This window comes from Pinus tabuliformis, chromosome 9, assembly GCF_031772625.1.
Source record: "Pinus tabuliformis cultivar Carrire ecotype Pingquan chromosome 9, CPIR1, whole genome shotgun sequence".
Classification (NCBI taxonomy): domain Eukaryota; kingdom Viridiplantae; phylum Streptophyta; class Pinopsida; order Pinales; family Pinaceae; genus Pinus; species Pinus tabuliformis.
Window position 1 is genome coordinate 639,087,382 of NC_142307.1, and position 15,100 is coordinate 639,102,481.

Genomic DNA, 15,100 nt, shown 5'->3' on the forward strand with positions numbered 1-15,100 from the left:
GTACTTGTATATATGTAATTATGAATACCTCCTAGTTAAGAGGGAGTGTTGAAGAATGTAACTAGCTTCAGTCTTCATAATTGTACTTGTCAAAAAGAAAATTTATTATTAAAGAAAATGACTTATTAAAGCATGGGTTTCATGCTTGGGTCAATGTTTTCTAGGTCAAAGCCTCCATTGAAGGCTTCTAGGTTTTATCTTGAGTCATTAGAGTCATTTTCATTTTTATTAGACCCTTCTTGGGCTTTTGTATCATGTAAAAAGATTTATTTTTGAGTCAAAATGGTCATTTGTCACCTCCACACCAGGGTTGCAGGAATCGCCCCCCCCCGGATCCTAACCCGGAACCGCGACCCGTGCGGAATCGTTCCGGAATCTCCAAAAGAAGCGCGATTCCGAATTTTAGGTGGCGCGATTCCTAGTTTTAAAAACGATTCCTGCCATATAGGTTGCGTTGCCCCCGGAATCGCGCTTCGGAAGGCGATTCGGGCAAGAGGTGGCGCCACGCAACCTGCCCGGAAGCGCACGCCACCCGGGCGCAACCCGCACGTCACCCGGGCGCAACCCGCGGGGCAGCAAAATAAACATAATTTTTTTTTAATTTCTTTTAAAATTTAACTTAACTAAGCATGAGGGGGTGGGTTAGGGTCAGTTTAGGGTGAGTTTAGAAAAGAATAAAGCCCCCATTCTCTTCTCATTTTCTCACTTTGAGTTTATGAGAGTTGGAGAAGAGAAGAGAAGAGAGGAAAGGAGAGGAGAAGAGAGGAGAGCTTGGAGGAGTGAAGAAGGAGGAGCTAGGAGAAGGAGGAGGAGCTTGGAGCAAGAGCTTGGAGGACTTCATCTACAAGAGCTAAAGAGGTAAGTTCAAACCCCAAACTCCCTTGTTTTTTTGAAAAAAAAATTGTATTTTTCTCCTCCCTCTCCTACTCTTTCCCATTGTTTCTACTTGCTCCTTTATTTACAGGTTGTCCACCACCTATATCCATATTCCAAGATGGTGTTCTTTTGGCTTCTATGTATCATTCCACTCTTGGTTTTAATGATGGCAAGGGTGAGGAATAGAGGGGAAGAGGAAGGGGATGAACTTGGTCCTAATAGTAGTGACCCAATGTATGATGAGGAGGAAGGGTTTGAAGAGGAAGGGGATGAACTTGAAGGGGACACTGAAGCACAAGATGGGAAAGGTACATCAAATCCCTTGTGGAACTATGTGACCAAACTTGAAGGGGGAAAGGGTGGTGGATCTTACAAATTTTTGTGCCCTCATGGTTGTCATGGAGGAAAACCATATACGGGTTCATATACCCGTCTGAGGAGGCATCTTTGTGGGGTGCTGGACAGTGATGAAAAAAAGGGTTCTGTGGGGGTAACCATTTGCCCAAACATTTCAAGTGAACAAAGACAAAAATACATCCAAATAGAGATGGCTGCACAACAAAAAAACAAGAAACAAAAAACTCATTCTGAATCAAGTGCAACCTCTAAATTTGGTAGTTGCCCATCTCCTCATGGTACTTCTGCAACCTCTGGAGGTAGAAAAACAATAGGGGATTTCCTTAATGTTGCTGGGAGGGATGATGTGGATGGAAAGATAGTCCGTTTTCTTTGTGCTTGCGGTGTACCATTCAATGTGCTTCGCTCTCCCTATTGGCATGACATGGTAAAGGCCATCAATGAAGCCCCAAAAGGATACAAGGCCCCCAACTATGAGAAAGCTAGAACAGTGTTATTAGAAAGAGAAAAAGCTAAGGTTCAAAGAGCTTTGACACGTTTTACACATGAGTGGGTGGATTATGGGGTATCCATTGTATCAGATGGGTGGACAAATATTAGAAACCAACATTTGATAAATGTTCTTGGTGTTTCTTCTAGTGGTGCAGTATTTATTGCATGTCATGACTCCTCCATCAGTGCAACTGCACAAAACATTGCAGATCTCCTATTGAAATCAATCAAAGATGTTGGTCCGAATAATGTGGTTCAAGTGATCACAGATAATGCAGCAAATTGTAAGGCAGCAGGAAAAATTATTGAGCGTACTCATCCACACATCTTTTGGTCTGGGTGCCTGGTTCACACATTGAACCTTTTGATGCATGATATTGTGAAACACAAAGATTGTGGGTGGATTGTTGAGGTTTACAGGAAAGGGAAGCAGCTCATTAAATTCATCACAGGGCATACAAGGGTAAACTACTTCTATGGCACTTACTCCAAGTTGCAATTGCTTAAAATTGCAAAGACAAGATTTGCTAGTTATTACCTCACCTTTAGGCGGCTAGTGAGGGTGAGACAAGCTTTAACTAATCTGGTGTGTGCTGAAACATGGGATGAAATTAACACTGACACAGATGGTGCTAATGTAGTCAAGGACACTGTTCTTGACAGTTACTTTTGGTCACAGGTTAAATATGTTTTGCAATTCACCAAACCAATTTATTACATGATCAAGTTTGCAGATTCAGATCGACCAGTAATTGGGGAGGTGTATGAGCAAATGGATAGCATGTTGGGGCAGATTAAAGACATTGTTGAGCCTAGAGATACCACCTTGTACAATTATATTCGTGAAGAGGTGCAAAACCGATGGGAAATGCTAAATATTCCATTGCATGCATTAGCATATGTTTTGACACCTAAATACTATCATCCATCATGGCTTTCAACACCAGCACCTGGGGGGGGAAGCAGGAAAAAACCACACCAAGATAAAGAGGTTCACGAAAAATATATGGCTGCATTGAGTAGATTAATCCCTGATGATGAGGAGGCTGCATTGGTACGGAGACAGGTGAGCAACTATACGCTCAACACTGGTCCATTTGGGAGCATGCATGCAATTCAAGATCGAGAGACTTTTTCTGCTCTTGAGTGGTGGAACATGCATGGAGGGGCTACTCCACTTCTACAGAGTTTGGCATTGCGGGTGCTATCACAGGTGGTAAACACTTCTTCTGCAGAGAGGTGTTGGAGCTCTTATTCTTTCATCCACAGTGTTAAAAGGAACAGGTTGAGTTTAGACCGGGCAGAGAGCTTGGTTTATGTTCATTACAACTTGCGATTGTTGTCCCATTACTGTGAAGATGCAAAGTCTAATAAAGACTTGTTGACTTGGGACAAGAATCCAGAGGAGCCCAATTTGGAGGATGGAGTGTTGCGACTAGAGCAATTAGAGGATGCTCTTATCCAGGTATGTCCATTGTGGTATGAATTTTCCCTTATAAAGCATTTCTCTAATTCATGTTTTTAATTTTTTTGTTAACTAGTGTTTTTTTTTTTTTTTGCATGAATTTTTTGAGCGATTCTAGGATGATGATGACCGTGTTGATATGCCACCACCCCCACCCCCATCTGGTCCCTTGGTTCCTAGGTTCCATGGTTCAACACCAACAGCAGGGGGTTCTTCTTCATCAGTTCCAGTGCCACGACTTACACAGGGACCATCTTCTTCATTGCCACCACGTGGAGGCCCGCCATCACGTTCTATTCGTGGTGGAAGGAGGAGAGATTAGTAGATATATTCACAATCTACTTCTTTTTGTCATAGATTACTCATTAGACTTGTAGACTTGTGAATTTGAATTTTGAACCTTTTTGGCTTGGCGGTGACCAAGTGACATATTTTGTAAACATTATTATTTGAATTTTGGACATGACAAATGTTGACAGTTGCTCACTTGCTAGATAAATCATAATATGCTCTATGTTTTATGTTTTATAATATGCTTAAATGTTTTATGTTTTATAATATGCTTAAAAATTTGATGTATGTTTGTAATAGCTAGAATATAGATGATTGTTGTACATACTAGTAACTACAATGGAATCATGGATGCCATATCTATCTTGATTTATGCAAAAATATGCATGTTTTCATGTCTTCTACAATTAATTTGGTATTTGGGATGTTTGTTTTGAGTATAAATGCAAAAAAATATAAAAATATATATATATATATAGCAGACGCTTCCGCGGACGCTTCGCTTCCTAGATTTTTGGAAAATGACGCTTCCGCGCTCCGCGCTTCCGCTTCGCTCCCGCTTCGTGCAACATTGCTCCACACCAAGTCAGCCCCGCCTTCATCAAGTCAGCCTGGGTTAGGGCAATTCGACCTCACAAGAAACCTATACATTGAGAAACATGACTTCATTTGGAGAGCATTCACTCAACAAGCTCAATCCAGAGGAAGAGAAGTAGAAAAAGATCGAAGTCGCTGGAGAAGGGAAAAGTTTGTTGGGAAGACCAAAATCAAAATTTATGGGCTATCTATCTCTCACACGTGCGATGTTTTGGGCAATTGTTGGGACCGAAAATATGTATTTACTACAAGTCCAAAATTTTGTTGTTGGGGTCGAAGTTCTACTGCTGAGGGCCAAAATTTTGAACTGAAGTTGTTGCTCGGGAGCTATCACTTGGAGTATTTTGTGAAGATCATCTATTGCGGCGAAGCACTGACTTGGTGGTTGGAGGAGGTCTTTGTCTAGGTCTAAGAAGTCTGGAAGTGTCTCATCTTGAAATGAATCTACTGAAGGAGGAAGAGTTCTTGACTGGGTTTTCCCCTTATAGGGGTTTTGCCTTGGTTGTGCGCCTACATCTTCTGTCTCTTGTTCTTGTAATTCTCATTCAAGAATAATTTGGTAATTTCTTAATGAAAGATAAACTAATTAAGAAGTAAAAGAGGCCAACATAGTTCACAAATAATTATCAAGAAAGAGGAATCAAACCCTAAATCCTTCTAGTATTGATTTCTCAACAAAGATAACCACTCATATTTTGCACTTGCATTCTAGGATTAACCTTGCACTAATTAATTAACCTATAAACATAAGCTTGGTTGATAGAAAGATAGGACCACCCTTCTCACCCAACTTGCAAAGTCTAGACCATTTTCTGTGGTTAACAAGGTGACCTTGCAATCATCAGAGCCACATTCTCTGTAGCGCTGGAGACATCAGGTGGTTAGAACTCCAGGGGAGATATTGTTAATATAGTCTTTGCTATATTCCCCTGGGTTTTTCTCTCACAACCTACACCAAAGACTAATTTCAAAATAGTTGAGAGGAAGGATTCATTTAGATAGGCATATAATTTAAAATAAATGGAGATCTTGCATTTCACTTAGTTTCAGGGGTTGCATTTCATATAGGATAGTGAAGCAGCATATAGCAACAATTGTTCATCAAGTGGCTTGGTAGATCATTCATCTAAAGCAAGTATTTTGACACCATTTAACGCACTAGTCTTTAAAACTAATGTAATCTAATCACTATACTTGCCAAATTAACTGAGTTTCTAGGCGATTTAGTTGTGTCTCCCAGAATTGTCGGTTGTCGACGTGTCTTTCATCTTCAGATTTCATAGGGACTACCCCCCATAGCCTGCTGTTGGGAGAAAGCTAAAACAGAAAGGGAGGGGATCAGAATGACAACCCTCGTCCTGTGCATTGTCGCATCTCGTTTGTACAATTTGAGTGACCAGAACCCATGCTTAATAAATAATCTTTCTTTTACAAAAATATTTTTCTTTTTCTTCTTTTGACAAGTACATAAGAATTACATAAATAGCAATTATGAGGACCGATACTAGTTACACTTTTCAACACATACTTGAATACATAGATTCAACTTTGCTATGCACTTCCAATATGAATTATCTTTCATCCTTGATTTTCTACAAATAAGCGAGTATTACCTCTCCAATAGTCCATGTCTCTTTCAACCATATGTCAATCTGTTGAGACTGACAGGAGTTCGTTGAATTAACTGAAGATGCAAAACCTGCAGGTTCCCTGCATACGACAATCAAAGAAAACAAGCAATTTTCATTAAAACCCCAGTAAATATGAAAAGTAATCAGATATTTTAATTTTCCTTTCAATTAATGCATATTCAACCAATTTCCAAAGCAACAAGACCCCTAGAATATAACATCTACCTAATCAAACAAACAGTCGAAGGCAAAGAAATTTGAGTGTGGGAAAGAAAGTGTTCATTTAGACCCAACCAAAAGACAATCGAAATTAAGTAAATTCTTTGAATTCAACACAAACATGAACAGAAAAAGAAAAAAAAAAAGTGCAAAGCTAAAAATATAAGTTTTTGGTGCAACATCAACCACTGCTATGTCAAATTATGCTAATTTCAAAAATCATTTTGTCAAAATCCATGAAAATTTTCATATATTGAATAAATAGGAATTTTTTTTGCACGAACACATAAGTAAATAAACATGAACTCCATTGATCAATTACCATCTTCCATAAATGCACACTCATAAAACAATAATCAAGCATAATGCTAGGTTTCAGAAGGATCATTTTCATTGTTTGCACACTACACGTTATCTTTTCACATTTTCATCAGTTATTCTGTATTTTGCTTAGCTTATAATTAAGCATATGTTGTACAGAACAAGCTAATAAGCAACAACATCAAGTTTCTATGTACATAATTTATTTGTGTGTGATATCTGTTTCTTCCATTTTGTTGTTCTCAAAATAGCTCACTGAAATTTCAAATGACTTATTCAAATCATACACTTACACTGAGGAGGTATTTATAAAAGGTTGTGCACTGGTCCCAGCAACACCGACATCCTTTGGGACATTGACTGCCTGATTCCCAAAATTCGAGATGGACATTGAATTTGTTGCAGTACTGGTAAAGGGGCTGTTGCTAAAAGAACTGGAACCACCACTTTGAGAGTTGAGAGTGTTTGTGCTGAATACGTTTCCAAATGGACTTTGACTGGCACCTGTAGATCCAAAAGGTCCTGCATTCAACATGTGGCTAAACAATCTAGACAGCAGCAGAAAACTGAAGCGAAAAATATGTCGACTTGCACCCAATTTTAAAAACTATCCAAGTTTTATTTATACAGGGATATGATTTAGTATCATTACTGAAACAACTTCCATTAGAATTCAAGCAGAAATGTGTACGACAGGAAACAATGAACAACCTTAACACATACCTTCAACGGACCTCTTTTGAATTAAAGTTCCTTACTGTGAGCACAGATTTTTGATATATCATCCTATTTTGTCCCTTAGTTTATTCACTTGAGGTTCGGTTGCTTTGTCAGCAATGTAACCAAAGCACATGGTCAAAAACATATAATGTGCTCAAACTGCCATAAGTTGTACAAAGATGTTGGAAACTATATCTAAATGTTATTAATAAGAGGCTCTGGAATGGTTAGAGCAATTTCCTTCAAACCTCCTGCACATGTGACTTCTATGAGGATAAAGCACATGTGATCTCACTCATATTTCAAATTCTTACCCCAGGTACAACTGCCATCCTTGAGGAATTTTATGAGACTCCCCCAACACTTCCAAAAGAACGTCAAGCCCATTTGATGACCATTTTTGGTACTAGAGCCAGGACATTGACCACATTTTGAGAAGCATTGACCTTCGTATGTATCTAGCATTGATAATGACCTTCCCCTCTCCCTTGAGAACCTACAATGTTGTGCATCTGGACCACGACATTGCTTAAGGTAATGATGTACCCCGAAGGCAACAGGACGCCCCTGGGCTAGAATTGTACCTTCTTGATAGATGTTACCCTATTGCTGAGCTGACTTGATGACTTGAGACCAGTGTTATAAGAACTGAACCAGATTGGATTGAACTGACCAATCTGATCGTTTTTTAAGCAAAAACCAGTCCGAATCAGTGCCATTAACCGAAAAAGCCTGGTTAGGTACCTAACCAACCTTTTTTCGTCAAACCAGTCAGTTATGTATGGAACTGGAAAGCTTTGTACAATGTGACCCAGGACCCTTGGAATGCAATTTTTTTAAACAAAATTTATGCGTGGGGTGGCCTAATATTCAACAATACAACCTTCCTAATGCTACATAATTAATAGTAGTATTAAATTATTGAACTGACATTCTCCTTATACTTAAATTTTAACATTACCATTAATTGATTCAAGATGATTGAGAGTGGTTCCAAGCTCATTGGATTTCATATGAAGAATGTAGAATTTTAGATCCCATTAAAAGTCCAGTAGACTTGACAGTTTTTAGAATTTCAATATTGGTGGGATTGCATTGTCTCCGTTGGTGTCTGTCATGTATGTGGGTATGGAAATAGCATTTAATGAAGAGCTATATTACCCACCACAAAGTGGGTAACCCATATGAGAAAAAAATTCTCCTTTTTGGACAGCCAGTCAACTTGCAGCCTTATATGATTGAAACATAACATGATGCCAGGATCCTCCACTTATTGCTCTGATCACATTTCCGTCTCCCATTAGGCATTGCCTCTCGAAGTAAGGTGGGTCATCCATTAGTAGGTACCTTAACCATTTTGTAATAATGTGCTTTCACTTAATGTTTTGGCATACTAATATGGGTCCAGGGGTGAACTAGATGATTGATTAATCTTGATTGTATTCTTGTTCCCTCACTTCACCTAGAAGGTTATTCTTTTACTCTGAACTAGCAGGACCTACTCTAAGGCCTTAGGGTTTTAGGAAGTGGCACTACTAGGGAGGCTATGATTGAAGTAGCATATCCATGATATTCCATACTTACCACTTTCCATATTTCTCCATTGTTTCATCTCCACTCTTTGGGCAAGTGGTCACTAGTTATGGGGATTGGCACCCCTTCATTCTCATCCTTCAATCTAGGCTGGAAAACCTTGCCTTGGAGGTTGATGCAACTAAAAGAAAATTAAAAGCATAGGAAAGCCACACTAAGAGAGAAAGATAAAATGAAAAAGATGGTTGACACATTTGATTAACGTGTGCGAAAAAGGCTATCATGAGCTCTACCCTCCTCATTAGTCATTACCCAATTCCTCAAGCACATGACGCTTCATCCATAAAAGGAACCTTTGTATTTTCCCAAGCCTAATGAGTGATAAATTGACTAACCATTAAATTACTTCTATGCCAAAACTCAAAAAGCAAGTTCAGGCTCCTAAGCTATGCACCCAAACCAAAGCAGATCCTAAATAAGTAAAAGGTGCACTAGAGGGGTAGAAAAAGCAAGCACATGCCTCCAAGATTTCTCCCTCCTTACATCTATACACTCAAGATGATGAACCTCCATTAGTTGGTCACTTGGCTATGGCACCCTGCCCTAAAGTCATTCCCACTCCATTGCCACCATTTTCAAACATACCTAAGGATTTATGGGCTGACTTGGGACATGTCACTACCCCTTGAGGGATAGAAACACCTAATCGGGCTATCCATCTAAACATCCCTAACATAAGGACATAACATTTTTATGAGACCCAATCTAGTTAGACATTTGAAGGTGAGCTTTGTGAGAAGTAATACTATGCCCCTAACATTAGGTATGGTCCACTATGATGCAACTATGATTATTGTAACTGTATCTAATGATTCTTGATTTTACTTTATGTTAAAAGGGTTATTTTTAGGTGCTTTCATCATAGAAGGAAAGGCCTTTGGAGAGATGGTTGCCCTCCTTGCCTAGCAACATTACAAAGGTCAATTTGCCCATTCCAGAGAGTGGATGTGACCTTGATAGTGCGGTGTTGCCTATCCAGAGCAGAGCATTGGGCTACTTGATGACCCCACATGATGCTTGACAATTGAGGTAACCCCAGATGTTGAAATTCCAAGTCCATGAAGCATAGTGTTGGACATATTGATGATGTGCCTCGTGGACCCAAGAAGCCCCAGGCTAGCCTTGACACTATTTGAAGAGTGTTTCTTATTCTAGAGCTTGAGGTTACAAGGGCCCTGTTACCTACCACTTCGTGGGTGATATCCCAAAGAGAATTTTTTCTCCATGATGAGCATCAACCAGCAACCAACAACCCCTTGATGCCTCATAGTAGCTCGTTGTGCCATTTCTCTGTCACCGGAGCCAGCCATGTGGTCTGTCACCCACCTTTATTAATTGTATGTTTGAAAGTGGGCCTCCCAAATCTAAAGGTATGTCTTGTCATTTGGTAATAGAGTATTGGGTTTACTTATCATGGATACTTCTGAGTATGGATTGATGGGGAGATTTGGTGGAAAGAGTCGGCTTAGTTTGTGCTCATGTCCCCTTGAACTCTTTTGTTTGTTACCCTTGGATTTAGTTCCATGGGATCTCCCTTATTGACCATTTGGTTCTAGGGTGGTACTACTTGGGAAACCCCGATTTTGGGTGTGTGGTCCTGCTCCTTTATCCGCACATATCACTCCCTTTCCACTCACTATACCCCCATTCATCTTTTCTCCCACCTGGGTCAACATTCACATTCTGGGTCCACATAGGGCTAGCCTCCCTATCCCCTTGCCCCCACCTTAGGTCAGGCCTAAAATGATGTCCCAGACGTTGAAGCAATTAAAAAAGAGTGAAAAGCATAAATGGCCACAGGAAATTGTACCACAAAATGCTAAAGATGGTCGGGGCAAAAATAATTAGCACGTGGGCGAAAGCCATTAAATAAGCTCTACCCCAATCATTGGCCATCATCCTGGTTCCATAGGCCCTAGATGAGCCTCCATTATCATTCAGGAACCCATGATTGTCCCAACACTTGGAGGGAAATGAATCGCCCTACCTAAAAGGGGGTAATCATTGTTATATCTTACACATTATGCTCTTGTCCTTTGAGCCCTGAGCAATTAATTAAAGAAAATTCACTAAAGGGAAATGGTATATGAAGAAGGGTGGTATATGAAAAAGCATATCACTTTTGGGATGATGATGATATGTTTGGTACATTATGCCCAGCAGGCCCCCACAAGAGCCCCACACTCTTGACAGGTGCCCCAGGAATTGTACGATGTCATGGCAGCATTGATTTCACCACTTGGACCTTTGCAGAGGATCTTTGATTCATATGGAGACCAATGGGGTTATCTATGTGCCCTGATACCCAATCGGCGCACCACGGGTCTACCACTTGGAGAACAAGGGACCACCCCCTTGTCCATCATATTCCGAGGAATTTATTCCTCAATATGGCACTTCAGGATATTACTGAGTCTTTAGAGGGCCCTATGACATTCACATATCATTATTTGGCCCCTTATGACGCTTGTTTTTATGCTTGGGAGCTAGTTTGGTAGGCTTGTCACCAATAGGGGTTTTATTTGCACATTATTTTATCATTACGGGCTAATGTAGGCCCATAGGCTAATTCGAACTCCTTAGGAGGTTATATATTGATGTCGATACATTCATGTGTATCATCACTTGACTTGGGATCTATCTAATCATAGAGAGCTTTGATTTTTTCCTTCGTGGATATTTTTGGAGATGGATGAATTTTGACGTATCGATTTGGGCTATTTATCTTGTCTTGGAGCTTTGTCTTATAAACGAAATGCTGGTTGGATATACTTTATAACATTGTAAGTAAATCTTGATGTTATCATTCTTGTTGTTGCATACTGCTAAAATTAGTCTAGTTGTTGCATGATTGAAATGTGGAATTGAGCAAGTTTTAGTTAATTTAATGTATGGGCCACTTTTTTATGAATGAAATGTCCTAGAGCTTATGTGTCTCGATAAGATTGCATCATTTGCTTTGAAGTATAAATGCTCGAAGGTCACTTTTCTTTTATTTCTCTCAACATTGGATGAAGCTGACTTTCTGGGCCTCCTTGATTAAGAAACTAAGTTCTTACTCATCATCATCCTTGACTCCATATCCCCCAGTGAATTAGGCACTGATCCCTAAAAATGGTGGTCATCCCCTTCAACATTTTGACCTTTTATCACTTTTTCCCAAGTCTAGCCCTCAAAGGTCACCTAAGGCATCAATTTCCCGAGAATTAACCAAAGGAAAAACTTCGATCTCCTACAAGCTACTGTGCAGCTACTGCGTTGTTGTGTCCCTTTCACCTTTTTCACCTTTTATCACTTTTCCCACGTCTAGCCCTCAAAGGTCACCTAGGGCATCAATTTTCCAGGAACTAACCCAAGGAAAAACTTCGATCTCCTACAAGCTACTGCGCCGGTGGGTCCCTTTTCTTTTATTTCTCTCAACATTGGATGAAGTTGACTTTCTAGGCCTCCTTGATCAAGAAACTAAGTTCTTACTTATCATCATCCTTGACTCCATATCCCCAAGTGAATTAGGCACCGATCCCTAAAAATGGTGGTCATCCCCTTCACCTTTTATCACTTTTTCCCAAGTCTAGCCCTCAAAGGTCACCTAGGGCATCAATTTCCCGAGAATTGACACAAGGAAAAACTTCCATCTCCTACAAGCTACTGCGCAGCTACTGTGCTGCTGGGTCCCTTTCACCTTTTTCACCTTTTATCAATTTTTTCCGAGTCTAGCCCTCAAAGGTCACCTAGGGCATCAATTTCCCAGGAATTAACCCAAGGAAAAACTTCGATCTCCTACAAGCTACTGTGTTTGTGGGTCCCCTCCCGCTCCTCCAAATTTGAAGCAATTCTAACAGTGGAATGTCTGGGAATCCCAGGCCCTCGCTCTAGGATCAAAATTTGCCTAGGCATCCCCAAGGCCGAAACTCACAAGATCAAACCAATCTTTTGAAGTAAATATTCTTGTTTGGTCCTTTCCCTTCACCTTGTCTAGGATAGGAACATCATTGGTTGTTTCATTCCATCCCTGGGCTAGGTCCAATTGGCCCCGTGTGGTCCCACTTCTCAACAAAGATTATTTTTCAAGGACCATTTGGGAATCCAAGTTTACCAAGGATTATAGGGATTGAGAAACTTGTTTATTAGCCTATCCTTTCTCCCTCAACCCTCCAATCTTCATCCCCTACCCTTGGTGGACCAGGTCCCTTGCTTAAAGAGCAAGCAAGTTCCATTCTTCACTCCATCCTTGGGAAAGGGTTTTCAGGGTCTCTTCTCACATATCCATTGACATATACTTAACAAGTGATCCCTACACTATTGGGACTCCTCCCATCGGTGAAATTCCATAAAGAGCAGGGAGACATAGTTGTGGTGACAGTGGGCTAAGCCTCTGTCGTTGCCCTTAACCTAAGGTCCCCTGCTAGTTTGAGTGCTACCAAGCCCCAACGCTTGAGTAGAGAGTGTCGCATCACCCCTCTTGCCCTTTAGAGAGTGTCATTGGGCGCCATGGAGGTGATGTCTTGGTATGGAGGCACTTTGCGGCATGACCACGGTCTAGGAGCTACATCTTGGAGTATGGCGCACACATTAGCCCACATGACACTTGTGGAATTTATAGCCCATCTGGAGGATGACATCATAGTTGAGGAGGTATTTTTTCCACATGTGTAGGCATCTATGGCATCTTTTGTTGTGTTTTTCAGCTATTAGGTTGCCTTGTAACAACTATCTTGTGGAACACGTAAAGTAAATTTGTAATTAGTGCTATCGTGTATTTTTTGTCAAATGTTGATTTCTGGTAGCTTCGGATGCGCTCTAAGTTACAAAATTTCCAGGGAGGCTTAGACACATGCATTCTCCAATACCCAGAAATTGTTTTGGGAAATTCCACCGGAAGACAGTTTTATTAAAATAAATAATTATTTTTAATGGTACCCTAAGTATAAACTTAGAAAATTAAAATAATTAATGAGTATTAATCTAAACTGTAGGTGAAACTTCTAGAAGGAGGTGGAGATCAAGTCAATATGATCCTAGCCATTGATTAGAATCTAATCTGGGTCGTTGATTGATCAACGAGAGGATTATAAGAGGAGGCTTGATGGGCACTTGGAGAACACACCAGAGGCAGATACTCAGTTACCCGAGTAAGATCGATTTTCTCACTGGTCAAAGTTCGACAAGAGAAAATCGAATCAGAGAGAGAATAGCAAGTGAGAAAGGAAGAGAGGGCATCAATATCTTTTGAGAGTGCAAGGCAGCAAGACGTAGAGCAGGAACAAGGTGACGTAGAAAGAGGCAGATTAACACGGAGCCTGCATGGGCAGCTAGACGTTGGGCCAGTGTGAGAAGTTTAACGCTAAAGGACATAGAACGATTCCAGGGAAGAGGAGTACTTCACCTGGATCATAAATTTGTCAGGAAGCGTTTATAAAAAATTCACTCCTATTTTGTTGGTTGTAATTTGTACATGAAAATTTTGTTGAAGAATAATAAAGAAACGCTCATCTGTTGCATCGGTTTTCCCACATTGGGTTTTTCCACGGAAGATTGTCCAAAAATAATTGTGTCATTGTGATTGTATTTGTGCCAATATTTTTCCTTACATTGACTTTCTGCAATATTTTAATTGTGAAGGCTGCAGTAGAATATATTTCGAATTTTGTTGTAAGAACACTGTGAATAATTTATTTCTGAGATAATAAGTAGAAGAAATAATATTGATCACTGCAGTAGGATTTCTATTTATAAATTCTCACATGGTATCAGAGCGGGGTTAAGTAGAAGCCGGAAGACCCAGCGTTGAAGGAAGAAAAAGAATTCGAAATTCCTCAGGGGCAGTAATTCGAATCTCCAAGGGGCAGTAATTCGAATCTCCAAGGGGCTTGCACAGTTCAAACCCAAGAGAATTAGATTTCGTGGGAAAACTCTCCCTGAGTGAGTCAACAGAGAGGTAAGTCTTTCTGATCGAAATTTGTCAGTGATAGAGGGAATAATGCAACAGAAGATTCAGCAAGGGGTTGTTTTAGGTGGGATGCAGTTTTTCCTGCAGCAGTTGTTGGGACAGGTTAGCGTCGAAAATTGGCATAATATGGATACTAAAAATGTCTCAGATTTATCTACCAGATTAGATGAATAATTCGCATGCCTAGCAAATTCAGCGTCAACAGATGTTTGGTACATTGATAGCAAGGCTTCAGCTCATATGACTAGAGTACGAGAACATTTCTTGAGCTATCAAGAAGAACAAATAGATTTCCAAATCACTATGGGAAACATAACGAAATGTACTCCAGTAGGGAGAGGCACCATAGGTTTTGAGACGGAAGCAAGTACCAACATTTGGGCCAACAATGTTCTACATGTTGCAGGATTAGGAATGGATTTAATTTCAGTGTCCCAGTTATAGGACAAGGGATATGATGTATACTTCATCGAGAAGAAAGTATACGTTAAGCATCCAAACTGGAAGAAGAAAAGGCAAATTGGGGTTCAAAGCAACAACTTGTATAGGTTGCAGTGCGAATCGCCAATGGCACTGATAGGAAGCAAC

The 15,100-nt window shown here is 40.2% G+C and overlaps 1 protein-coding gene across 3 annotated transcripts in view; it reads right to left on the reverse strand.

The window, feature by feature from the left end:
- The window catches only part of LOC149150249 (Zinc finger C-x8-C-x5-C-x3-H type family protein), a 375,155-nt gene that overhangs the window by 67,045 nt on the left and 293,010 nt on the right, over positions 1–15,100 (reverse strand). For 2 of the 3 annotated variants that reach the window (XM_089441274.1, XM_089441276.1), the window contains 2 exons: positions 6,543–6,771; positions 5,692–5,788 (listed from right to left, as the gene is read on the reverse strand). In XM_089441274.1, coding sequence (XP_089297400.1) covers positions 5,692–5,788; positions 6,543–6,771 — 326 coding nt within the window. The remainder of the gene's footprint in view (positions 1–5,691; positions 5,789–6,542; positions 6,772–15,100) is intronic. The other variant, XM_089441275.1, reaches the window with a different exon arrangement.